The sequence below is a fragment of the Talpa europaea genome (assembly GCF_964194135.1).
Source record: "Talpa europaea genome assembly, chromosome: 11".
NCBI classification, from domain to species: domain Eukaryota; kingdom Metazoa; phylum Chordata; class Mammalia; order Eulipotyphla; family Talpidae; genus Talpa; species Talpa europaea.
The window spans coordinates 57,989,128-58,016,320 of record NC_140078.1 but is presented as its reverse complement, the minus strand read 5'-3'; the positions used below and the strand labels follow the sequence as shown (position 1 = coordinate 58,016,320).

At 39.6% G+C, this 27,193-nt stretch overlaps 1 protein-coding gene across 13 annotated transcripts in view; it reads right to left on the bottom strand.

Moving 5' to 3' along the window:
* Positions 1–27,193, bottom strand: part of MAGI1 (membrane associated guanylate kinase, WW and PDZ domain containing 1) — a gene marked incomplete at both ends in the record, with an annotated part of 646,110 nt that overhangs the window by 125,514 nt on the left and 493,403 nt on the right. For all 13 annotated transcript variants that reach the window (XM_084248125.1, XM_084248136.1, XM_084248135.1 and 10 more), the window contains one exon: positions 1,567–1,686. In XM_084248125.1, coding sequence (XP_084104251.1) covers positions 1,567–1,686 — 120 coding nt within the window. The remainder of the gene's footprint in view (positions 1–1,566; positions 1,687–27,193) is intronic.

Genomic DNA, 27,193 nt, shown 5'->3' with positions numbered 1-27,193 from the left:
AGGGCAATTCATTTTCTCCTAACCAAAGAAGATTCACACCTGCTCTATTCTCAAGTCACTTCAATTTTTAATAGATTCATGTGCACAAGACAACATGTTGAAGAAGCTCCTGGTACATCCACTCAGCCTTCTTCCTCCCCTCAGCTCACCCCCAGACCGTTCTGAATTGTTACTTCTAGGGATGATCTCAGATTTCTCTAAACCACCAACCACCCCAACACCTGTATGAAGCTGAGACAACTGATAATTAGCAATAATGAAAGGAAATATTCCTGAGTTTACAACCAGGAATTAGATTAACATTTAAACAGTGTTCCACATATATTCACAAGAAATAAGTAGTGGGTACAAAGATAACACTCTTTTCCTTCCTACAGGGTGTAAAATAAAGCAGAATCAGGATGCCTAAGATTCATGATCATTACCTGACTGTTAGCCATTGCCTCGCCCAGGGTTTATTATCTCCAAGCTATAAAGTCTTGACTGTGTATTTACCTTTTGTTTTTAAGTCTAATCTTTAAAATATCCATGTGACTGATCAATAAATCCAAATTCTGAGTTTACAAGCACACCAATAAATCCAAATCCTGAGTTTATACACATAGCATATTAATGTAATTAAGTTAATAATTTGACATAGATAAGAGTATAGTAAACCCTCTGTCTCAAATAATGACATTTCAAAGAGCAAACAAGCTATACTGTTTTTTTTAATGTAAATTTAATTTTTCCTCTTACATTTGGCATTGATCTTGCAACCCCATACATGGGATCTCATCCTTTAGATATATATTTTCACCAGTGTGAAATAACATATCTATGCTTTTTGCTGGAGCAGTATTTTTGAAATTAAAAAACTGAAAATGACCTAATGCTTATACACAAGAAAGCAGTTAAATACATTACGGTATGCTCACACAAAGAGATTATATAGCCACTTAAACAAGAACATAAGAAAGGTTTTATTACTTAACTCTAAAGACCCATGAGACATACCAGTAAATAAAAAGAACATTGTTTTCATTCTGTGTACCACCTTGTTGGTATACTACATTTTGTGCAAAGCAGGGAAGAAATAAGAAAACATATAAAAATATACTTGTGTGTATAGATAGATACATGCCTCCTTGCATTTTTACATAACAAAATTTCAGAGGAGTGCAATTTTTACTCAAAAATAAACATTAAAAACCAATTAGTGGTAAAAATGATGTTCCCTCTAGATTAAAAAAAACACTAATGATATGGTGACATTTTGTCATTGACACTGAATTTTCTTACTCTTCTTTCTAATAGAACACATACCCATATTAAAAGACAATCTATATGTTTACATTAACAAATCAAAAGAGAAAACTCCTGGAAGAGAAAAAAAAAAACATTTTTAAAGAGTCCCTTAAAGTTTTCTCTCATATACCATATTAATATTATTAACACAATACAGTCAAGTGTAACCTCCTATTGTTTTTCAGACTTCTCTAGTTCATAAGCTGTCTAGATGGTCCTCGTTCTTCTGAGGTGCCCTGGAGACAGTCAGCCTTCTTGCTGCCATTCAGATAAGCTCACCTTCATAGGTGCCAATTTCCAGAAGCGTCCCGCTCTGTTCGAGGTCCAAGAACTCCTTCACAGTCAGAAAGTTATAGTCCACGCCAGGCACTTCTCCTTCTCTTGGAGATCGGGTTGTGCCTGTATCAGACAAGACAAAGGCACAAGAAACCATCAGTCAACTAAAATAAGAAGCTCCACATCCAGGTGTAATTAAAATAACCTGTTCAGTAAGTTAGACAACCCAAGATTCTGCAGACCTATCTGCCCAAACAGGGACCAGGCAACTTCTTTCTAATAGAACAGCATCCTCATTCTACCCTCTGGTGTCAGGATGCTTCAAAGAGCAGAAAGAAGAAACCAGGCACAGCTAGGGAACCTGGGAAGTGTTCTGTCATTTTTAAAAGAATGTACTGAATAAAAATGGTGAGCCAGATTTTATATAGAAAACATTCACAATCAGCAGCTTTCAGGACGCTAGTAAATACTAAGATGTTATCCACCTTAAGCTTGGAGCCTAAGGGGTTTATATTTTTATCACAGACCTCGAAATTCTTGTATTCTCTGGTACATCCGGCAAGTTCTAATGTAATAAGCCCTTTGAAGAAAATGACACCCACTGCATAAACACATCACTAGAGAAATGGATTGCTCAAGATCTGTGGTTAGACATCTCCCAGGGATTAAAATGCTGCTGCTCTCCATGTAATTAATACGTTTGGCAAAAAGAGGCCACCCATAAATTCTAACTGGAGAGAAAGGACATTGCATTTGCTGGAAAAATCTCCACTTAATCTGGTCACTTTCTCAGTAACTAGTAAATATAATAATTCCTCTTATGAAATATAGAAATCACAGTATTTATTTCCTCCAAGTCAGGTGCTGGGCTGTACGTAGTACTATCATTTTAGCTCAGTCGCTCAACTAAAAGAACAGAAGCAAAGCAGGATTTATAGTTTATCAAAAAAATTAAAAATAAAAAAATAAACAAGAAGCAATTATGTATTCCAGAGTAGGAACCTATGTTAAATAGCATAGTAGACAAAAAAGGAAAAAAAAACCACCCCATTTCTGCTGCTATAATCGAGTTAGGGATCTGGTCAACAATAGTTTACTTCCAAGGTACCAACTGTTACCTATGGTTCTCTGGGGTCAATGTTTCCTATATAATAAATAAGGATTTTTCTCTGCTCCCAGGAACATAATAAGCATGGATTTCCTCCTATTTCTAGGAACTTTAAAGTAACCAACCAAATGCATGTACCTAGTGGCTCTAAATTTCCTACAAAGCACAGTCTCTGATGATGTGCTTATATGAATGATCATGGCCACATAACTACAGTGCAACTACAGAATGCTCGGTGAAAAACTCAAACCTTGTTGCATATTTTAATGAGACTAAATACATTTTTATGTGAACCCAATTAGTCTAGGATCTGAAATTTGAGCCCTACAAATATTGCAAATGTCCATCAAATAGTAGTAATACAGTGTTTGTGTATCAAGCTCCTATTGCTACCGTTCAGGAAGCCTGTCTGAGTCATGTTCAGAGTCTACTCTTGTACTGTTTCTGAATTTGTCCCCATTTCTGCCTCACCAGAGGATGACAAGTCCCTTACAAATTTTAAATTTATACCTCCAGTGTCAAGCACATAGTAGGTACTGCAGAAACATAAAGTATATCATACTATTGATGAGCATGGATCTAGCATGAGAATAATGGGCTCATGGGCTGGCTCCCCAACTCACAGTCCTGGGTATGTTGTTCCTTAATTTCTGTTACTTCTCAGTTCCTTACTACGAAATAGGGAAAATAATGGTACCCACACAGTAGGTTTGCTGTGTATATTGAATGAGATTATTCTTTTAGAGGGCTTGGCTCAAAATCACTAGCAGCCACTATAGTTTAGATCATTGCTTGAATGAAATGAGTCAAGAGAATGTTATAATTCACGTCATATATGTATATAATTATATATATCTTATTTTGTAATGGTGCATCTATTTAATAAATATCTACTGAGGCCCCAACACCAGCAAGGCACTAATTAAGACTCTGGAGAAAGGGGCCTCCCCGGTGGCGCAGCGGTTGAGCACTGGGTTGCGAATCTGCCCACGGCCTCTGCAGCGCCGGTTCGATCCCCGGCTGCTCCCCAGCCACCGGAGGAGGGTCCCACATGGCGCGCAGACCTCTCCTGCCGCCCGCTGCTCCCCTCAGCAGTGTACTTCGGTCCTTCTGCCTGTTGTGCTCCCTGCTCTGGCTCTGGTGAATTCTCTCACCCTCCCGCGCTTCTGACTGTACCCAGTGCTTGTATAAACACAAACAAACAAATAAATAAAACATGCCTCTATTAAAAAAAAAAAAGACTCTGGAGAAAAACTGATAAACAAGACAAAGCTCCTTCCCTGGTGGCATTTTTATTTTATTATGAGAGAAAGAAAATAGATGTGTATGTGAACTGCAGGTGGGAGCGTACGCTTTCAGGGGAAATAGTTCCATAGGAGATATAGGTTAACGGATGGAGAGTGTGTTTGAGGAAGGAAGCAATGTGGGGAGTAGGGAAGCAGTTTTAGATAAGTGATTAGGAAAAGCCTGGCTTAGGATATGTCATCTAAACCGAGAGCCTTGAAAAGGTGTTGGGGATAGTGTCTTGACAGGGGAGGGCAAAGGGATTCAATGTGGGAATAAAGCTTTGCATGTTGTGGGAAGGGCAAAAAGGTTAAAGTAATTGTGGCAGAGCAATGGAAAAGAGGTTGGAAATGAAAGCAAGGGCCAGATCATGTGGGCCACAGGAAACACTTCCTATTTTACTATAGGGATGATTGGAAGTCACTAAAGAGTTTTGAAAAGGGTGATGTCATGATTCTTTTCTCAAAGATCATTGAGTTTTGCAGGAAATTGGCAATGGGCAGAGTGGCAGGAGTAGGTGGGCAAAACCAGAAGCAGTTAGGTGGTGTAGGGTAAGGTAAAAGGTTTCAGGCTTTTCTGCCCTCCCGCCATCAGGATAGATGACGGAACCCTGCGGTCCTGAATGCATGCCTGATGGCGGCCACCTGGAGTAGGGTGTGGGCTGAGGTAGATGGGATTCACCTGGGCTGAGACTGGGCTTTTAAGGGCGGCGTCACGGGGATGCCAGAAGAAGCTGAGAGAAAGAGAAGCCGAGAGAAAGAGAAGGCCCCAGCAAATCCTCACTCTATCTGGGCTCTCTGGCATTCTCTCTGCTTTTCTTCTTCTCTCGGCTTCTCTTTCTCTCAGCTTCTTCTGGCATGCCCGTGACGCCGCCCTTAAAAAGTCCAGTCTCAGCCCAGGTGAATCCCATCTACCTAGGCCCACACCCTACTCCAGGTGCTCCCCATCAGGCATGCATTCAGGACCGCAGGGTTCCGTCATTTATACTAATGGCGGGAGGGCAGAAAAGCCTGATACCTTTTACCTTACCCTACAGGTGACTAGTGCAATGTCTAGTGAGAAAAAAATCAGAGCATGAACAAGAATAGTGGGGAGAAAGTAGTAAGAAAAGGAAAGAGTTCTCTTACAAAACGGAAATATTTTAAATAAAGTAACAGGGTCTATAAGACAGAAAAAAAAAGTTCAGCAATCCATCAGCCATGCAAGGTCTATCTTTTGAAGCAGAATTTGCTTATGAAGTGGATATAGTGCACAAGAAAATGAGAAGAATAGCGATTGCCATCTTATTTTTTGACCTGGATACGTGGGTTGTCCCATTTATAGAGTTCAAGATTGGGAAAGTAGTTTCGGATTATGAGTTCCTTTTGCTTAACCCACAAAGTTTGAGATACCTATCAGACATTTAGCTGTAGGGAGCTGTAAACTGTAAGTCTGAAGATCAGAGTGGAGGCTGAGACATAAACATGGGAATAATAAGTAAACCACTAGCATCTGAAGATAAGAGACACAAAGCTATAATCTAGGGGATAGCATTGAAAAGGAAGCCAGGAAAATTGGGTCACGTAACTTATAAGTTTTAGAAACTGGGAGAAAGAAGAAGATGCTCAAAGGTGACTAAGAGGCAGCAGTCAGCAAGGCAGGAGCAATGGAGGAGAGTGTGAGGTCTTGGAGCCAAGTGAAAAAGCTATTCAGTCAGCTATTTGAAAACACAAATAGTGTGCATCATACTAGGAAATTCCAGTGCAGAGCAAGAATAGAATCTCTTTGAAACTTGCTGTGAAAGGATCTGTCATAAATATATTCGATGGCGACTCTCATACACAACCTCCATACCAAAGTCCATGTGCTGAATCTATGTCCCCACCACCACCTCCCAAAAAGATGAGGATAAATAAAACCAAACAAAAGATTTATTGGATTTTTAGTCTTCCCAAACCAGACAGTGTTGATTTTATTTCTTTTTCCTAGAGCCATCTTATCTTTGCCATTTCTTTCAACCATGTTTTCAAGACAAATTTGTCAGATTTATTTTAAAGACAACAATCACTGCCGGGCCTTAATTTCCGGAAAGGATTAAAAACAATCAACAACTACAAAAATGCTACATTTTAGGGAAACATGAAACGAACAGATCCAACTTTCCCATGTGTATAAATATGTTTAGAATGGCCTTAAAGCTGCAGGGAAAGGGAGGGAGGAGTGGTTAAGTCTCCACCCAAAAAACCTTCAGGGTTTATTACCCAGACAAAACCTTTCCACTCTGCAGGCTAGCAGGAGGGTTACTCCCAGTTATCCTCTGAGCACCCGGGCTGGGTCTGTGCCAACAAGACCAGGCTCCATTCAGTGACTCTGGGGAGAAAAGGGCCTGGGAGGGGACCCCGCCTCTTCTTTTCTTTCAGTAGAATGACAGGCTGCTGGCTGGACACACGCCTGGCAGATGGCATTTCAAAGGGTTTTCAGGAGCCATCTGGGGTGGGTACAATTATTACAAACCACGCTCCTAACAAAGCCAGAAGGGTTACTTCCTGGCAGAAGAGAAGTAAAACAAATTCTATCATGTTTTTCAGGGACAGCATGTTAAAAAAAAACCAGACTGACACACTGGGGTTTCCTACAGCCCCAAACACTGCCGTCTGCTTCTCGAGGTAGACATCGGGCCAACAATGTCTTGCAGTTATTAGCCTTAAGCAAATAAACACAGTGCAGACCTCTGCCTTCAAGAAGAAGAAAAGACATTATCAAATACTAGGAAAAGATTTATAGCTTCCATTTACTGGATGCTTACTTATGTCACAGGCAAGGTATTAAGTACTTAATGCTATTACATTTAATCTTCGAAAGAAACATGGAAGTAAGGATTATTCTTATACTCATTTTACTGATGAAGAAATTGATAACCCAGAGAGGTAAAGCAACCTGCCTAGGGTCACAAAACAAGTAAGCTGGGCAGAGTTGTGATTTGAATGCAGACAGTTAGGCGTTGGTGTCCCTGTTTCTAAACCATCACTGTCCTGTAGAACTTTCAACCAGAATGCAAATGTTGCATGTCTGTGGTGTCTGATATGGTAATCTCTAACCATGTGTGGTTATTGATAAGTGGCAAGTGTGACTGAGGAACTGAATTTAAAATTGTATCTAACTGTAATTACTTCAAATGTGAATAGCCACATGTGGCTAGTAGTAACTGAACTGGCCAGGGCAGCTCTACAGCATAAGGTGTGTGGGTTCCCTACACTGAGCTACGTCCAGTACAATTCCCACAAAGCTCTTGGAGCTCTCACAAGAATTACAAGAAACAACCTTATATTAAGCAGCAGATATCTTATATTCACACAAGAGAATCTTCCTTTTAAAATCTCTTACATGCTTTGAAAAACAATGTAGTCAAACTATGTTTTATAACAACATTCTGCTTGGTTCCTATTGCCTGTGGTCTTTTAGGAAGAAAATCTGCTTACATATTTCTGGCAGCATGGCTTGCAGCAAAAACAAAAACAAAGGACCAAAACAAAAGCAGCCTTCCAAACCAAAAACTGAGTGTCTGCTATTATGGGAATGAATGAAATACGGTAGATTCACCATCAGGAATATATTTTTGCTATGTAAAGAACAGTTAGAGCTACATGCTATTACCAGAAGAAATATCTATGGTTTATAGTTGAATGACACAAACTAGTTAGAGAGTAACATGTAAAATAACACTGTATTTTATTGGAAAGTAAAAAAAAAGAATCCTATAGATACTGCACGTTTTATGAGTTGAATGGGTGGAGTAATACAAAGCCTTTAACAATGAGAACCCACAGGAGGGTGCACTGAGAAATGGAATGTGATGAAATGATCACTTCCTTCTTTGAATACCTCTTATACTCTGAATTGTACTGATATGTATGTAGTTTTTGGTAGTTTATACACTGAATAAAACAATTATTTGAAGAATTTTAAGAGACCTGATACTTGGGTATCCTACTCAAATACCCTCATTATTAACTTAGTCCTCACAAAAATGTGCAAAAATATAGACTTCAAGTGATTGCAAAAAACAGTATGCCCCAAGGTTTCTCATCTCATAGTCTGACAGCACACCATGGATGACATTTGTCCTAGCATGTAAATACACTATAAATAAAGCTGAGGAGATATACCTGGTTTTCTTTCTTAAATCTCAAACTGTTCATCACTTAAACAGAACCAATTTGAAGTGTTAAAATACCTAACAATGTATATAGTGACAACTGTCCTTTCGGGGGCAGAGTTGGTGAGAAATAATTCTAGGGTGTAAGAGTGCAGAAAAACAGCAAAAAGTCAAGGAAACCCTGTGTACACACATGAATAAAATATAATTAAAAAGCAGAAAAAAAAAATCCAATACCAACCAAAATAAACTACCAGTAAATTTACACCAGAGTAATGAATGCTACCAACCCTTTCTGCCACTAGCTCATAACTTAACAAATTAATTTGAGCTATGCCCCAATGAATGTCTCAGAATGAATTAGCAGTGCCCCCAAAAGCTCATTCCTTGAAGCTTGAGTGGATGCTTGCTTCTTATGCACATTTTATGCTTCATAAACTTTTAGTGAGCCTGACTTCAGTGACCCTTGCTAAGGAAATCAGAAAGTCACCTCAAACTCTGCAAACCATGGCCACAGAAAGGAAACTGGATTTAGCACTCCTATGCTTTATTTCTGCTTCTCAAGGTCTCTTGAAATACTCAGGTGAGGCAGCCAAAAAGTCCTTGTGATGAGGCACTGAAAATGTTCCCATGGCTATGTGTTCCCAACACCATCAGGTTTCCAGGTAAGCTATCAATACCTGTCTAAAGGGTCTCAAGGCCAGGTTGCTGATGGAAGAATCACTATCTGCCCTAAATCAAATTGTTAACCACCTACTGATTTCACTAGTTAATTTGGGTCCTGCTTATCAAAATCTAACAACGAGACAAGAAATAATTACAGTCACCTCAACTGCCTCAGGGTTAGGAGATCATTTTCTGTAATAAAACTATTTACATTGCTGGAAATTAGATATCCAGAAATCGTCACGCTGCTCATTCTCCAGTAAATGGGGATGAGAAAGACAGTTGAAAGTTTTTGTTAAATTCACTCAGTTACCTACCTGTCACACAACTTTTGCTATATCTGAGGGCCAACAGTACTAGTTACTCAGTATTTTCCTTTCTAATTAAACAGCTTTTTAAAAATTCTTAAATATATCAATGTAAAAAGAAAATGCTTAACTACAGCACACCTACTAGGATGGCTTAAAAAATCTTACAATACCAAATGCTGGTAAAAAAAATATGGAGCAACTAGAACTCTCATATACTGTTGGTAAGGAGGCAAAATTATACAGTCACTATGAAAAGAGCTTGGCAGTTTGTTAAAAAGATGAACAAAATTTACCATTTGAGCCAACAGTCACACACTCATAGGTAATTATCCTAAAGAAATAAAAATGTGGGCCTCCCTGGTGGCGCAGGTGGTTGAGCGCAGCACTGTGAAGTTGTCCGCAGCCTCTGCAGTGCCAGTTCAATCCCTGCCGGCCTCAGAGCAACCTACATGGCGAGCAGACCTCTCTTGTCTCACCCGCTGCTCCCCACAGCAGTGTATTTCAATCAGTCTGCCTGTTCTGTTCCCCACTCTGTCTTTGGTGGATCCTCTCACCCTCCCGCACATCTGGCCTGTACCCTGGTTCTTATATAAATAAATCTTAAAAAAAATGTAATCATATAAAAATCTACAAACAAATGTTTGCGGCGGCTTTATGTATAATACCCCAAAGCAGAAAACAACCCAAATGTCCTTCAATTGGTAACTGTGCTACACCCTCCAATGAGATACCAGGTAGCAAACAAAACCATAGCTGTACACACAGCCATGTGGATAAGTCCAAGTTCACTGTGCTAAATGAAAAGGAAGCCAGACTCCAAAGGCTGTATGCTATATGAGTCCATGTATATGATATAAAAGGCAAAACCTACTGTAGGGGTGGAGAATATACCAGTGATTTCCAGATGTGGGGTTAGAAATGGGTTACAAGGGAACTGGGGGAAAAGTGGAGAGATGAGGAGGCAAAAACTGTTCTGCATTCTGATTATCATGCTGACTGAACCACTAGTATTTCTCAAACCAATAGAACTATACACCTCAAAGGGGAATTTTTACTGTTTATAAAATTTTTTGAAAGAAAAAAATGTACCATTACCTTGGGTGAAGAATCAGTTTCACCATGCCATAAAGTATAAGTAAGTAAAACTAAATGTGGCAAAACCAAACACAGTCATCTCATGTTCTCTAAAACCTCAGGCTCCGGGCCTGAGGTCTGTATGCTCTTACTACAGACTGAGATTAATAGACGTTAGAGAAATGTTAGAGACCTAATAAGCACCAAATTGAGACTTTCTCCTTAACATAATTGTAAGGACTTACAAATATATAAAGAAAATCTTTTGCTCACTATTGGATTAAATATTCAAGTAACATCTAAAACGCTGCCTACTATCATCTCATGTCTACTGGTTTGAGAACCACTGGAACTAAGCTTCTGACACCTGAGAAAACATCAGGACTGAGGTGTGGACTTGAGAAGACCAACATCTGTCACCACACTCATGAAACCATTTGGGTTGTTGCCTATCACCTCATTGATCACTAGGGTTGACTTAGCTGATCTGGCTGGCTAGGTTAGGCGGGTGTCCTCGTCTTCTCTTACTACTCCATGTGCATCCTCCTATGTGGGGTCAAAGAGGGCGGCCTTCCCCAAATAAAGACAAAGCACTCCTGGGCCAAGGGTACATGAGCAGCTATGCTCACCTGCTAGAACTTCTGATCAAGATCTGAAGAATTTATGTTGTTGAACCTCTCCAGGTCTCGCTTCCCTCACCGACAGGTGAGTATGCACACAATCAAAATATATAATGAAAATTAAAAGTAATAAAAATTTTTAATTGGAAATATTAGTATCTACACCTCAGGATACTGTGAGCACCAAGTGACACAAGGTCTCCATAGCCTTCACCACTGGGTCTAGTACACAGAAGTGTCTGAAATCAACATGTAGTTGATATTTAGCTGACTTTGATTGGACTAGCTTAGAAACTGGGAAGTGAATTTCAGCAACACACTTGAAAAACTCCTTGAGATATGCTCAAGAAGAATCTCTATGCTTATGACTTAGATATATTATATATTATTTTGTGTTCATGTAAAACACCATCAATGTCAAACCTGCATTATTCTTTGGATTCTGGCCTTCAGTCAATGCAACTGTTTTTACTCTGATGAGGTATTTACCTGCCTATTTTCTATTTCAATCATCTCTTCTTCAAAATAAAAATGGAGAGAATGTACACCCTACAGCCAAGCAATCTTTATGCTTTCACCCTGAAGGGAAAAGTCCTGCCTCCTTGGCTCTGATTCATGGATGATTTTGTCCCTTTTTCACTATTCCAGAAACACAAATCTTGTGGCACGCCCCACTGCAAACATTTTTTCATGACTAGATTCCATTTTTTAGGCAGCCTGATGAATCATAAAGAAGGATATAAATCCTGTTATTCCCAAAACAGACTTTGAAAACAATATATCCATAAAACTAATCATGTTCAACAATCTTAAGGCTATGGTGCCTTAACCCCAGCTGCAGGGGCCCAAATGTGGAGCCTCTAGAATATGTACTACACATTACCTTTCTGGATTGTTTTTCAATAAAAAACATTTTACCAAAGACTTTCTATCATTAATACACTTGTTAACATGAGGTGTCCACAGAGAACTGAGGACAGAAGACCAAAAGACTTTTTTAAAGAGAACATGTATATTATTTAAAACAAGTCTGCTGGTTTCCTGCTTGAGAAAGGGGATTTGCTTACATAGTTTTTCTCTAACTGTGAGGCAGAAAAGAAATGAACAGAAAGCATTAAAAGAAGGGGAAAAAGAGCTAAAAACAGAGGAAACACAAGGCTAACCCATTATAGGTAACTGTTGAAAGTAACTTCTAAGGGATACAGAACAACATGACTCAGCTATTTATTGAGCACCTATTATGTGCCAGACGATTGTTAAAAACTTCACAGATGATGATATCCTGATGCTTGGCTAAGAGTAACGGTCTTTCTCTTACCCCCCTGGCTAGTACTTTCTAATGTATGGTTGAGCTGACTAATCTTTCACATGATTGTGAAAAAAAATTTTTAAGGTAACATTGGTTTACAATGTCCAGATTCAGAGATAAAGGACCACACCTCTTCAGATGTATGTTACCATGATTTCTAAAATGCTACTGTGCATATGCCAGATACTAAGCAAGGTGAGCGTGGTCACCAAGACACCCAAAGAAAGCTTACAGCTTATGGGGAATAAAAAGTAATCACAATAAGATATAAAATGATATTAAAAAGAAACTGGGCCTCCCTGGTGGTGCAAGGTGTTAAGCACAGCACTGTGAAGCTATCCACAGCCTCTGCAGCCTGAGTTCCACCCCCAGCCGGCCAGGGAGATACCCACATGGTGCAGCAGACCTCTCCTGTCTCTCCCGCTGCTCCCCTCAGCAGTGGATTTCAGTCAGTCTGCTTGTTCTGCTCCCTGCTGTCTCTGGTGAATCCTCTCACCCCCCACACCACTGGCCTGTACCCCAGTTCTTGTATGCATAAATAAATAAATCTTAAAAAAAAGAAGAAACTAGGAAAGGTTCTGGATGCTCAGATGAAAGAGCTAAATGTGGAGACACAGCAGTGGAAGATGTATTAAGGAAGCAGGGAAATCTCAAGGTGAAAAGTGCTGGATGGGATGGTCATGGAGCTACGGAAAGGGCTGAAAGAACTTGTGGCTCAAACTGGGAGTGAGTGGGGGTGTCAGTTAGAAAAAGAAACAGTGGGAAGAGGGATGCCAACCCTTGATATTGGTGCTCCCAGATGAGACCGCCCCATGAAGTCAGAAAGGATCCCATGAAATGAATGTGCTCAAAGTGTCAGCTACTGTCGCCCAGCATCACGCTCACACACACACCACAACAGCTGTGCTGTGCTTCCAGCAGAACAAAGCCGAGAAGGTAAGGGGTTTGTCTTCAAAGCTTCAGAGTGACTGGTCCTGTGTCCAATCAAAATTGATGCCTCCCAAGGGCCTCCCTGGTAGCCTAGGGGTAAGTCTCAGTACTATCACTTCAAAGGTCCACTGAGATGGGCTGAGTTCGATCCCTGGCCAGGGAATTAACCCACACGGTACAGCATAACTCTCCTGTTTCGCCCATGGCTTCCCATAGCAGTGTATCTGCCTGTTCTGCTCCCCACTCTGTCTTTGGTGAATCCTCTCAACCCTTGCACCTCTGGCTTGCACCCCAGTTCTATATAAAAAATATTTTTTTAAAAAAAAATTGATACCTCATTGTAAATTGGAAACCAACTAAAAGGTCCTTGACTGCTATCAGCCCTATAGAACACCCTAAAAAGAAATAAAGAAGGGTGACCTAATTCTACAGCACTAAGAACTAAAGTTTTGAAACTAAATTAATTATTTAATGCTCCATATGAGGGAATCTACAAAGCATGCCTCACACCTTCACTTTATAAGCAAGTCCTATGAGGAGGGAAGGTCACAATGGCTACAATAGTTAAGTTTATGTGTAAACCTGACTGGGTTAAAAGATGCCTGGGTAGCTGGAAAAACATTATTTCTAGGAGTGCCTGAGAAAGTGTTTGTGGAAGAGATTAGCATGGAGCAGATAGAAAAAGAAACCTTCGCCAATGTGGCTGCACATCATCATCCAAATCATCGAGGGCCTAATAGAACAAAAAGGTGGAAGAAGGGCAAATTTGCTCTCTCTGCTTAAGCTGAGAAAACTAACCCCAGACAATGGGACTCCCGACTCTAGGAGTTTGGGGTGCCTCATGCAGACTTAAGCCATTAAGTCTAAGTTCTGGTTCTAAGACTGTTGAACTACCTATTCTGGTTCTCCTGCTTGCAGACACCATACTGTAGAACTTACTCCCTGGGCTCCATAATTATGCAAGCCAATCCCTATAATGAATCTCCTGACAGATGATAGATACAGACATAGATACATAAACATATTGATATGTTTTAGGTTTTCTCTGGTTCCCTAACATATAATGTTATGTAAATCGATCCTTTTGAGAAAGCATCATTTTGACTAATTAGGCATTCTTCCTCTCTAAACCTCCCAACTATAATAACAAAGGTTAGAAAAAGTACCCTCCTCCAAAGAGGACATGCAAATAGCCAACAGGCATATGAAAAAATGCTCAATATCCCTTATAATCAGGGAAATGCAAATCAAAACCATACTGAGATACCACCTTACACCAGTAAGAATGGCACATATCAAAAAAAACAGGCAATAACAAATGTGGACAAGAATTCACTGAAAAAGGAACTCTCCTACATTGCTTGTGGGAGTGTAAACTGGTCCAACTACTGTGGAAAGCTGTCTGAAGGTTCCTCAGTCTACTAAAAATGGAACTACAGGGCCTCCCTGGTGGTGCAGCGGTTGAGCGCTGGGTTGCAAAGCTGCCCCCAGCCTCTGCAGTGCCAGTTACATCCCCGGCTGCTCCCCAGCCACTGGAGGAGGGTCCCACATGGCACACTGACCTCTCCTGCCGCCCACTGCTCCCCTCAGCAGTGTACTTTGGTCCTTCTGCCTGCTCTGCTCCCTGCTCTGGCTCTGGTGAATTCTCTCACCCTCCCGCGCTTCTGACTGAACCCAGGACTTGTATAAATAAACAAATCTTTAAAAAAAAAAAGAATTAAAAAAAAATGGAGCTACCACACAACCCGGCAATTCTACTACTTGGGATCTACCCAAAGGACACAAACACAGTGATTCAAGAGCACCTGCACCCCTATGTTTACTGCAGCACTATTTACAATAGGTAAAACCTGGAAATAACCGAATGCTCAAAAACAGATGACTGGATCAAGAAGATGTGGTACATATACACAATGGAATATTATTCAGCAATAAAAAAGATAAACTCATGCCATTTGCAGCAACGTGGATGGAGCTGGAAGGAATTATGCTCAGTGAAATAAGCCAGAAGGAAAAAGAAAAATATTGGATGGTTTCACTTATAACGGGAATATAGGGGAACCAAATAAGACATCAGTGTAAAAAAAAATAGTAACAGTACAAAACACAACAAAGCAAAAACAGACAATTATAAACCAGAGACATCCTGCAGGGGAGGAGGAGGGAGAGGGATCAGGGGGAGTGAAGGAGGAGCACAGGGGACTGAGGTGATGGTGCACGGGTGCCTTGGGGAAGGAAATTCTATGGGGACTCAATCTGAGGGGGTGGGGGGAAGCAAATATTGTTTAAAAATATTTTAAAAATGATAAATGTTAAAATAAAAAATAAATAAAAACACACACACAAAAAAGAAACAATACCCTCATTTCTCTATCCTAGATCATAACACAGAATACTCAGTAAATGTGTTCTGAATGGAATATCGAAAAGCTGCTCAACTGAAGGTGCGTAAAGACAATTATTACATGTCAGCTACGAATCTCATGTTTGGGGTCAGAAGACCTTTGCAGGTTCCATCCCGCACATAGGAACACTGTGTATTGGGGCACAGTTATCTCATTAAGGGGAAAAACCTGCAAGACTTGAAAAGGACTCCACAGTTACTGTATTGTGCTGTGGATTGGGAGCCTAGATATCAGAAATGGGAAGCATTTGATTTGGTTTTCATGTTCCTACTTCTAGTTTTTCTCTCCACTACTGTGACTTGGGATGAAGAGAAAAAAGTCTTGAGTGCCGGATCCAAGTGAAAACCCAAATCAAAGATATTTCAACATCTGTCCAAAAAGCTGCTGTATCATTTATTTTCTGGCCAGTTGTACTTTATTAGAAGTTTGAACATATTATCTTTTTTTTTAAGATTTATTTATTTATTTATACAAGCACTGGGTACAGTCAGAAGCACGGGAGGGTGAGAGAATTCACCAGAGCCAGAGCAGGGAGCAGAGCAGGCAGAAGGACCGAAGTACACTGCTGAGGGGAGCAGCAGGCGACAGGAGAGGTCTGCGCTCCATGCGGGACCCTCCTCCGGTGACCGGGGAGCAGCCGGGGATCGAACCAGCGCTGCAGAGGCTGTGGGCAGCTTCGCAACCCAGCGCTCAACCGCTGTGCCACCGGGGAGGCCCTGAACATATTATCTTTTGAGATCCACACAATGTCAAGGACTCTGCAGATGTGCTGAGTGAATCACACTATGATACAAAAGAGGATTTATGCTTGTCTATAGAAGTCTTAGTGACACCCAATAATACCACAAAGGTAGCAACTCAAAGGAAGGCTCTGGTGACGAAAAAACAGGTTCTAGTTCTAGTTTAGCTAGAATTCAGTGAATTATGCCATTGACCTTGGACAATGCACTCAGTGCATTGCACTCAGTGTTCTTAGTTATAATAATGCACTCAGTGTTCTTAGTTATAAAACGAAAAAGAACCACTGCCCTGACCATATCACACAATAATTATGTTACACAATTCAACAAAGTCCTTGAACTATTTTCTTTTTTTTAAAGATTTATTTTATTTATGCATACAGGAGCTGGGGTACAGGCCAGAGGTGTGGGGGGTGAGAAGATTCACCAGACAGATTGGGGTACAGAATAGTCACACTGACTGAAATACACCCCAACAGCCAGACAACAAAGGAACAAAAGGGTTACCAGGTGTGAGAGGTCCTGGAGGAGATCAGAGGTACCTTTTCTGAGAAACAAAACCAAAAAAAAAAAGGAAAAAAAAAATCCAGGTGGAATATTTACTCACCATGAATAGGAAAATCACTACGGAGCCTCCACCTCTGCAGCAGTAGACTAGTATAAGCCACTTAACAATAAATTCTGCAGTGATCCTGGACCCTGGTACAGGCCAAACCTCTTTAAACTTCTTGAACTTTCAAGGGACTTAAAATTTCCTTCATAATAAACAAAAACACTATTTATACTTTATATGCATTATCTCATTTAATCCTGTCCCAATCCTATAAAGTAGATGTGATCATTATTCCCACCTCACAGATGAGAAAATCTGAAAAGATTATACATCTTGCCAGAAGTTGCACAGCTGATCAACGGAAATCAGGATTTGAAGCCACAACTTGCTACAGAGCAGTGCAAACTCTTGTACGCAAAAAAGATTTTGGGGTAAGGCAACAAACTGGGGGGTGGGAGGGATGAGAAGGAAAAAAATGAATTTCCATAGCTCTTCACCTAAGGTTGAATAAATCATCAACTGTCCTCCCACAAAAGAATAGGGTGGGGGGCAATGGTTTTGGAAGCCACTCCTTGATAACTTGCCTGATTCAAAACACAAGTTGTCTTAATAATAAATTAGGCCAGATTTCATTGTATAGGAAAGTCAAGAAATAACTTGAACCTAAATAGCAAGCACTCTTCCTTTTTCATGAAAGGGAGAAAACTTTGGCACACGTGGGAAGTCTGCATTCATTGAAAACAGAAAGTGCAAATGTCCACATTGTCGTTGTTCATTTGAAACACTGAACATTCAGGAAGAAAAGGATAACAATCTCCAGCACTAGACACAAATTTATCAAAAATCAACTTTTTGGGATTATCTTAAGGCATTTTTATTCAGAAAGGAATTCAAGGAATTCCAGAGTAAGTAATGTTAAATCCTAGTTTTATAGGCTGTCTGTGATAAAAACGGGGGTGGGGGGGTAGAATAGATAGATTTTCTCTATTATGTTGGGTAATAATTTTATTTTCTCAGAATTATAACAGCAGTTGTTTGTATAAAATGGAATGAATGAATTCCAACAATTTTGACCAAATAATTTCAAAAGTATGGGAGTGTAAATGTTTACTTTGGTGAAAATCTGTAATTAATTAAGAATATAACTTTTCCACAAATCTGGTAACTTTGCAACTCTAATATTACTAATACGGGCAGCTTTCTTTCTTACATTAAATATCAAGAGTGACTGCTACATTAAAAATCAAGAGTGACTGCTAAATGGGTACACGGTTTTTTTGGGGGGTAGTAAGAATGTTCTTAATTTAGATAGTTGCAATGTTTGTACAGTCCTAGCTTTCAATGAAGGTAAATATTATGGTATGTGAATTGTATATCAATGAAACTGTTAAAATAATATTATACTGCAGAGAAAAGAAAGCTGTTTTTGTCCCCAAGGATGTTGCAATTTAGTAGAACTATAACATCTTCATGAATAATACATGTATATTATAAATACAAACACTACAAATTTTACAAAAATTACATGGTCATCTCAATGCACTGAAAAAACATTTGATAAGATTTGACATCCATCTATGATTAAAAAATTGCAATAAAATGAGTTAAAAGGAACAAATTTCAACATAACAAGGCCATACATGATAAACCACAGTCAAGATCATACTCAGTGTTGAAAAGCTGAAAGCATTTCTGGAGCAGGGCAAGAATGTCAACTTTTACCACTAGTGTTCAATGTGGTATTTGAAGTTCTAGTCAAAGTAATTAGGCAAAAAAAAAAAGAGGCATAAGGTAATCCAAATTGGAAAAGGAGTGAAACTATCACTGTCTGCAGATGACATGATAATATACACAGAAAACCCAAGATTCTAACAAAAAATACTAGAAAAAAATAAAAATAGTAAAAATAAATGAAAAGAGTAAAGTGGCAAGATATAAAATCAACACACAAAAATCAACTATGCAAACAATGCATTAGGAGAAAGAGAAATTAGGAAAGTAATTCCACTTAAAATTGCACCAAAAAGGATAAAATACCCAGTGGGAGTAAACATAGCAAAGGAAGTGAAGGATCTACACACTGAAAATTGTCAGACACTATCAAAAGAAACTAAAAAATTAACAAAAAAATGACAATGTAACCTGTGATCATGGATTATAAGAATGAACACTGTTAATGTGACCATACTACCTAAAGCAATTCACAGTCAGTGAAATATCTATTAATATCTCAATGACACTTTCAAGGAAACAAATAATTCTAAAATTTTATGGAACCACAAAAGACACTGACTAGCCAAAGCAATCCTGAGAGAAAATAAGAAAAGTGAAGGTATTACCTTCCTTAATTCAAACTACACTAGACAGTAACAGTAATCAAAACAGTTTGGTATTACAACAAAAACAGAGACATAAGTCACTGAAACAGAGTCTGAAAATTAAAGCCACATAAATAAGGATAATCTTTAACTAAGGAGACTTGAGCATACAATGGAGAAAGAAAAGTTTCTTTAACAAACGGTGTTGTGTAATTTGGACAGATGGCCACATGCAAAAACAGAAGAAACTAGATCTTTACTTAACTTCATATGCAAAATTTAATTTAAAATGGATTAGAGGGCCTCCCTGGTGGCGCAAGGGGTTGAGCACAGCACTATGAAGCAATCCGCAGCCTCTGCAGCACGAGTTCGATCTCTGGCTGGCCCGGGAGCAACCCACATGACACAGCAGACCTCTCCTGAGTTGCCCACTGCTCCCCTCAGCAGTGTATTTCAGTTGATCTGCCTGTTCTGTTCCCCACTCTGTCTCTGGTGAACCCTCTCATTACCCACACCTCTGGCCCGTACCCCAGCTCTTGTATGCATAAATAAATAAAACTTTAAAAAATAAAATAAAATAGATTAGAGACTTTGATGTAAGACATTAAACCACAAAATACATAAAAGAAAATATAGGTGTTACACTGCAGGGCATTGACTACTGAGCTATATTTGGGGAAGCATCTCCAATAGTAAGAGAAACAAAAGCAAAAATAAGCAAAACAGAAACATATTCAATTAAAAAACATCTATATGATGGAAAAACCATCACAATAACAAAAGGGCAACCTACAGACTGGGAGAAGATATTCGTACACCACATATCCTACAAGGGATAATTTCCAAAATAAAGAACTCATACAACTCAAAAACAAAAATTAAAAATGTTCAATGTCATTACTTGGGCCTTCCCGGTGGCACAGCAGTTGAGTGCTGGGTTGCAAAGCTGTCCGCAGCCTCTGCAGCGCCGGTTCGATCCTGGCCACTGGAAGAGGGTCCCACATGGAGTGCAGACCTCTCCTGCCATGCCTGCTGCTCCCCTCAGCAATGTATTTTGTCAGTCTGTCTGTTCTGCTCCCTGCTCTGGCTCTGGTGAATTCTCTCACCCTCCCACGCTTCTGACTGTACCCAGTGCTTGTATAAATAAATAAATAAATCTTTAAAAAAATGTTCAATGTCACTTATAAAGGAATTTCATATCAAAACCACCTCACCCCTGTGAGAAGGGTCAATATGAAAAAACTTAAAAGCAATAAATGTTGGTGAGGATGTGGAGGAAAAGGAATCCTCATCTACCATTAGTGGCAATGTATTTGGTGTATCCTCTAAGAAAATGGTATGGAGGTTACTCAAAATAGTAAAAATGGAAATACTATGACCCAGCACTACTACATCTAAGTATCCACCAAATAATATGAAAATGCATATACCCATGTTCACTGCAAGAATATTCTCAATAGCCAAGTCATGGAACTAATCTAAACGCCCATTGACAGACTGATAAAGAAATTGTTGAATATGGCCCTCCCCTGGCGGCGCAGAGGTTGAGAGCTGGGTTGTGAAGCTGCCTGCAGCTTCTGCAGCCCCGGTTCGGGTTCGATTCCCAGTCACTGGCGAGGGTCCTACATGGCATGCAGACCTCTTCTGCCGCGCCCGCTGCTCCCCTCAGCAGTGTATTTCGTCAGTCTGTCTGTTCTGTTCCCCCCTCTGGCTCTGGTGAATTCTCTCACCCTCCTGCGCTTCTGACTGTACCCAGTGCTTGTATAAATTAAAAAAAAAAAAAGAAATTTTTGAATATATATTCAATGGAATGCTATTTATCTGTTAAAAATGATGAAATAGTGCCTTAGGGGACAAAATGGATGGATCTTGAAGTGACCATGCTAAGTGAAATAAGTCAGAAAGTGGACAATGGTTCCAGAGTGGTTTCATTCATTTCCAGAATATAAATAACCAAAGAAAATAAACTAGTAAAACACAACAGAGCTATCCTAGACTATGAAAATAAACTGGTTACCAGAGAGACAAGGATGAGACAGAGAAGGGCAGATGACAAATTATATAATTACATAAATGATAGACAAATCAATAAAATAAAAACAAACAAAAAATAATGAGAATTTATTAGAATAGAATGATTGAATTTAAGGACCTCAAGTTTCCTACATCCATATTATTCACATGTCTAACTCCTTTTAATTGAATGGATGTGATACTTATGAACAAATGCTATGTAACTGAATATAAAGAGAGAAATTAGTTTACATCTAGTACCACAACAGAGAAATTATGAGAGCAATTCAAGATGGACAGAAGAAAAAAGGAACATATACTGATTTAAATAGATATATTGGTTCTCACTTGACCTTGGCATGACAGTTCAGGAGGCTTTCTCAAGTATACAGCCAAATATTTCTCCTTGTGTAAATTTTATTTTGGCTCCTGGCTCCCATCAAGCAAACGTACTACTATGTCAAAGAACGCAAAAGGGGAATATTGTGTAATGCGGAATATGAAATGGGAATACGATATGCTAAAAGAAGAAAGAGGAGTTGGTACAATATTAAGTCTACACCAAAGAGATACTCCAGTACCAACTGTTTCCTTATGGAACAGAGAAGAATATGGCCTTTATGGTAGAAAAGAAAACAGTAAAATTTCTAGAGTTGTAATTAGGCCCAGTGTTGTGTGGGTTACCGAGTAAAAAAACATAAAACAGGGGATTTCTTTCAAATATTCATCTTGAAAAGGGTTTATTGGGGGCCTCCTTGGTGGCACAAGGGATTAATATGCAGCACTATGAAGCCATACGCAGCCTCTGCAGCACAAGAGAAATCACTGGCCGGGGAGGTGACCCACATGGTGCAGCAGACCTCTCCAGACTTGCCCAGACTTGCCCACTGCTCCCCTCAGCAGTGTATTTCAGTAGATCTGCCTGCTCTGCTTCCCAGTATGTCTCTGGTGAATCCTCTCACCACCCCTGGATCTCTGGGCCTGCACCCCAGCACTTGTATACATAAACAAATAAATCTTAAAAAAAAAAAAAAAAAAGGAAAGGCTTTATTGGCATCAAATACTCTAACACTCAGAAAAAATGTCTCATGAGCAAAGACTGAGGAACATAAATATGCAAAGATCACTGTGTGGCCTCCCCAGCAACTGAATACACTCTAGAGACTGCTGTTGTTCATAACCACTGACACTTTTCCCTAATAAATGAAAACGTCAGCAGATTCCCAGAAAACTGAATTACTGCCTTGACTTCCTACTACCCTGGGACCATCCATTACCTTATCTAAAGCTTGCCAATTATCTCTGTTACTATAAGTCACAATCCAAAAATATATGGACTTGGAGCAACTGCAAAATGATCTAGACTCAGCTGATTAACGGTTATTGCCCTCATTTCGATTAGTTCATTTCTCAATGAGCAATTACATTCTCACATTATGTAGTGCTTCTCTTGACACAACTCTGGTTCACTTAATATTAGAGACTACACTTTCTAGATAGATGAGTCGTATAAATTATTAGTCTTCACTCTGACTATTAAGCCAAATTAGGTAGCTTTCAGAGGTGAAAATGAAAAATTACTAATGCTTCTAAACATCTGTTTGGAAAATGTGGGCAGTGATGAATAGAAGCCTGGGCTGATGTGATGAATGGAAAATTTGATTTTTACAATAATTATTTCTCTAGAATAATGAAATAATTATTTAATGAGAATACTATATGATATACATGTGGTAGCTCCCTGGCCAGGGCTACATGTGGGTAGCTCCCTGGCCAGGGCTGGAACTCTTGCTGCAGTGGCTGCGATAGCTTGATAGTGCTGAGATTTTAATCCCTGTGCCACCAGGGAAGCTCAGAAGGCCCAGTTTTTAAAAAGCAAAATCTAGTCAAAATCTTTACTATTGTGGGGCCTCCCTGGAGGCGCAAGGGGTTAAGCACAGTACTGTGAAGCTATTCACAGCCTCTGCAGCACGAGTTCAATCCCCAGCCGGCCAGGGAGCTACCCACATGGCTCAGCAGACCTCTCCTGTTTCACCCACTGCTCCCCTCAGCAGTGTATTTCAGTCATTGTGCCTGTTCTGCTCCCCACGCTATCTCTGGGTTAATCCTCTTAACTCCCACACCTCTGGTCTGTACCCCAGTTCTTGTATGCATAAATAAATAAATCTTTAAAATAAAAAAAAAAATGTTTGAAAAAAATCTTTACTATTGTGACTCACTTAGAATAATTGTTACACAAAAACATAATTCTATGTCTATTAATTGAAACTGGTCCTTTCGAAACAAGCTTTGTTTCAGAGATGATGAGTGTGCTGCCTTCTACCATGGCCACATCTTTTTAAATCCACAGGATTCTTGTTAACCTCAGAATGCAAATTATGCCCTTGTCAATCAATACAAACAGGACCTAATTTGAGTCCAGATAAAATCAAATCAAGGGTCAAATCAATGATTCTGCTCAAGACAGAAATCTTAAAATCGATTCATTAAAAGGTAATGGCATTTTAGTTGTGACATATGAGCGACCTATTCTGAAAAGAAAGAAGTGAGTTGGGTTTTACTTTTATTTGGTTTTTGTTTACATATTAGTCAGTATTCAGTCACATGATGCTCACTGGTCTTCAATGTTGGCTTTCCTCTAATTCACGGTCCCTGTCAAGAGCACCCGCTGATCAAGGGCAAGGTGAGAGGAGAGACAATCTATTCCTTGATTTGACAGCAGAGCATGATTGCCATTAGCTCCCCGTCAGTAGGTGAAGACCCGCGATGTGACAGATGATCCTGGAGCTCTTACACGGGGTTTTTACCAGATACCTGCCTCTTAACCTATTTACTCAGCAGTTACATTCTTCTCTGCTGAGAACCCCACACTTTTGCTCAGAGGGGAATAAAGAGTCAAAGTCTTTAACAAATCTGAAAGCTAATGCCATGGGCTTGCACAGTCTTGGCTTTGCAAAACAAAACCAAAACAAACAAATACTATTTAGATGAGTAGGTTGGGAAATACAGAAAGCTCTTAGTCTCAATATGTAATACATGTTACATCTGAAAAGAGTAATGAGATTAAAGGTCATCACTGTAAAAGTTAGCAACTCTACAAACTTTTTTACAGGAATTTTCTGGTTTATGTTAAGTAAACTTACATAAACCAAAAATGAGACATGGAAGAGGAAATGAATGGTTTCTAAACACTTAAATACCAACTCATGTCAATTAATGACATTTGCAACAAAATAAATGGCAATGAAAACTATGAAATTCACAAGACAATAACTCAAGCTTTTACCATTACTCTTATATAATGATCAAGGAATTTGAAACCTAAGGCAAGAAATTGCTTGATGGGCTTGGCGAAATTTGGGATAGAAGAGGCTAACTTTAAAATTAATGATTTAATCTCTCATTTCCCTTTTCAAATGTAAAGAACAAGCTACAGAACATTTAGAACCCACAAAAAAAGCACAAAAGGGGCAAGCATCCCACCACTGAGAAAGAAACACCATCAAGCATTAAAGACTCTAAGTCCCCAGTCACCACTTAAGCCCAGGGTTCAAGACTTGGAATGTCCAGGTAAATTCACAGCCTCCACACACTTCACTTCAGTCAACACTCAAGAACCACGGACCAATACTTCACAAGGAGAAAGTATTACAATTTTTTCAAAACCGTATTAGCCCATCTGCCACTCACATACTTCAGGATAAAAATACTGTAAATGAGTATGAGGACACAACTCAAAGTTTGTTGGAAAAAAGTAGTGCTAACTGATGCGCAAATCAGAAATCTTTACATGGTGTGGAGAATTGGAATTAACAAAATTCTAACATCTATCAAAAGCAATTTCTTGCCCTAAGTTTCAAAATCCCTCAAGCATTAAATAATAGCAGTGGTAAAAGCTACAGTTATTGTAGTAGTAGTATTTGCAGTAATAAGAGGAAGAAAGAAGAGGAGGAAAAACAGGAGGGGCAGCAGCAGTAACAGCAAGTATTCAATCAAAATACAGGTCTATGATAACACCACCACAACCAAGTATTTATTAAGCATTTATATGAATATATATATTGGGCACTATGCAAGTACTTTATATTCTTTCTCCCCTTGAAACCTCATCATAGCTGCAAGAATAGTATTAATATTCCCACTTCTCAAATGGGGAAACTGAGCATTCGAAAAGACATATTACTTACCTAAGGTCATTACAAAGTTAAAGAGAGGACAGGACTGGAATTAAGATGCATGACTTCCTGACTAGCCTCAAATCTAAAGCTGGATAACATATGGCTTCATGTCTTATTTTGTCATCTACGTGTTCTCCTTCCTAGGTAGAACACTCCAGGCAGCATTCTGCCTCAGGACCTTTGCATTTGCTCTAACTGATCCCTACCACAAGACCCAGCTGGTACTTTTTCAACAGGTAGCCTTATGGCTACTCCCAAAGTTCCTTTAAGTATTTGTTCAAATGACAGGTATGGATGGAAATGTGTTTCCCTAAAATTCATATGTTAAAACCCTAAGCCCTGTATGCTGGTATTTGGAGATGAGGTTTTTGAGAAGTAATTAGGTTTAGATGAGGTCGTGGGAGCAAAGCCCTTATGATGAGATTAGTGACTTTCTAAGAAGAGATAGCAGAGAGTGCACAGCCATCTGCAAGGCGGGAAGACAGCCCCCTCTGACAGCCCACAAAAGCTGGCACCTTGATCTTGAATTTCCACCCTCTAGACTATGGGAAATAAATTTCTGTTGTTTAAGTCCTCAATGTATGCTATGTTGTTATAGTAGATCAAGCTCACTAGTCATTTCAGTAAAGAGCTCCCTAATGTCCATTTTAAATTGCAACCTTTTTTTCCCACTTATTCTATACCTGTATTACCAATCTTGCTCTATCTTTCTCCATAGTACATATTACAATCTGTGCTGGTTATGAAAGTAATCTTTCAGTTTCTAATCTCCACTCTATACTCCCTGCTCTGTAATGCCGGGGTTAGGAGCCTGCAAATTCACTCCCAGGATTCTTGCGCAACTAATATTAATTGAGGGAGAGTGAAAGGCAGCAAGAGTGGAGAAGGGACTTGTTTCTTTCCACGTGTTTGCTATTCTTGTTAAGACAACAAGCACAAATACTCCAGAATAGCCTGGGAGATGTCGCTGCTTACTCCTGACATTAACAAAAATTCAAATTTAAAGATCAGTAGAGGTGCTCTACCTGGTAGCAGCAGTTGGTCTTGGGTGTCACAGTTCCCCAGAAGCAGCCTCACCCTCATAGTTTTTAGAGACACCAGCACTCACAGGGGCTCTGCCTCCTTAAGCTGAACTCTCAGCCAAGGGGCTCTTCTCTGAGCCACAAGGGTTGAACACCTACCTCCTACTTTGATCCCCACTCTGAGGGTACAAGGGCTTTGTGATGTTATTTTCTTTCAAAGCTATCCTTTTGCCTGACCTTCAATACCAATTCCCTATATTATTATAGGCAATATACTAAGTAACAGTTGAAATACCAAGTGGTAGTTTTGTTTTCCTGAAACATGTTAATTTTAGATTATAAGCATCATTTAAAAAAAGCCTCTCACATGGAACATAGGCCCCATGAAAATAGGGGGGTTTGTTTTCCTTGTGACTGTTGAACCCCCAGCACCTGCAGTAGTATATGGCATATGGTAGGTGCTGAATAAACTTTAGTTAAAGAAATGGATCCTTCTAGTTAGTAGCTTCAAAGTAGCCAGATGCCACTGTCTAGGTTGCTGTATGAAGATCACCTAATACCCTAAGTCTTTCTTGACTCCATGTAAAGCAGATTCTCTCAAATTCTCCTTGCAGGTAACTGTGTATTTCATTCACAGGACTTTTAAAGATCTGTAATGACTGTATGTATTGTAGGGTAAGGAAAGATGTCAGGCTTTTCTGCCCTCCCGCCATCAGGATAGATGATGGATCCTTGCGGTCCTGAATGCATGCCTGATGGTGGGCACCTGGAGTAGGGTGTAGGCATAGGTAGATGGGATTCACCTGGGCTAAGACTGGGATTTTTTTTTTTTTTTTTTTAAGGGCGGCATCACGGGGACACCAGCAGAAGCCGAGAAGCCAAGAACAAACAGAAGCCGAGAGAAGAAGAGAAGCCGAGAGAAAGCCAGAGAGCCCAGATAGAGTGAGGATTTGCTGGGGGCTGG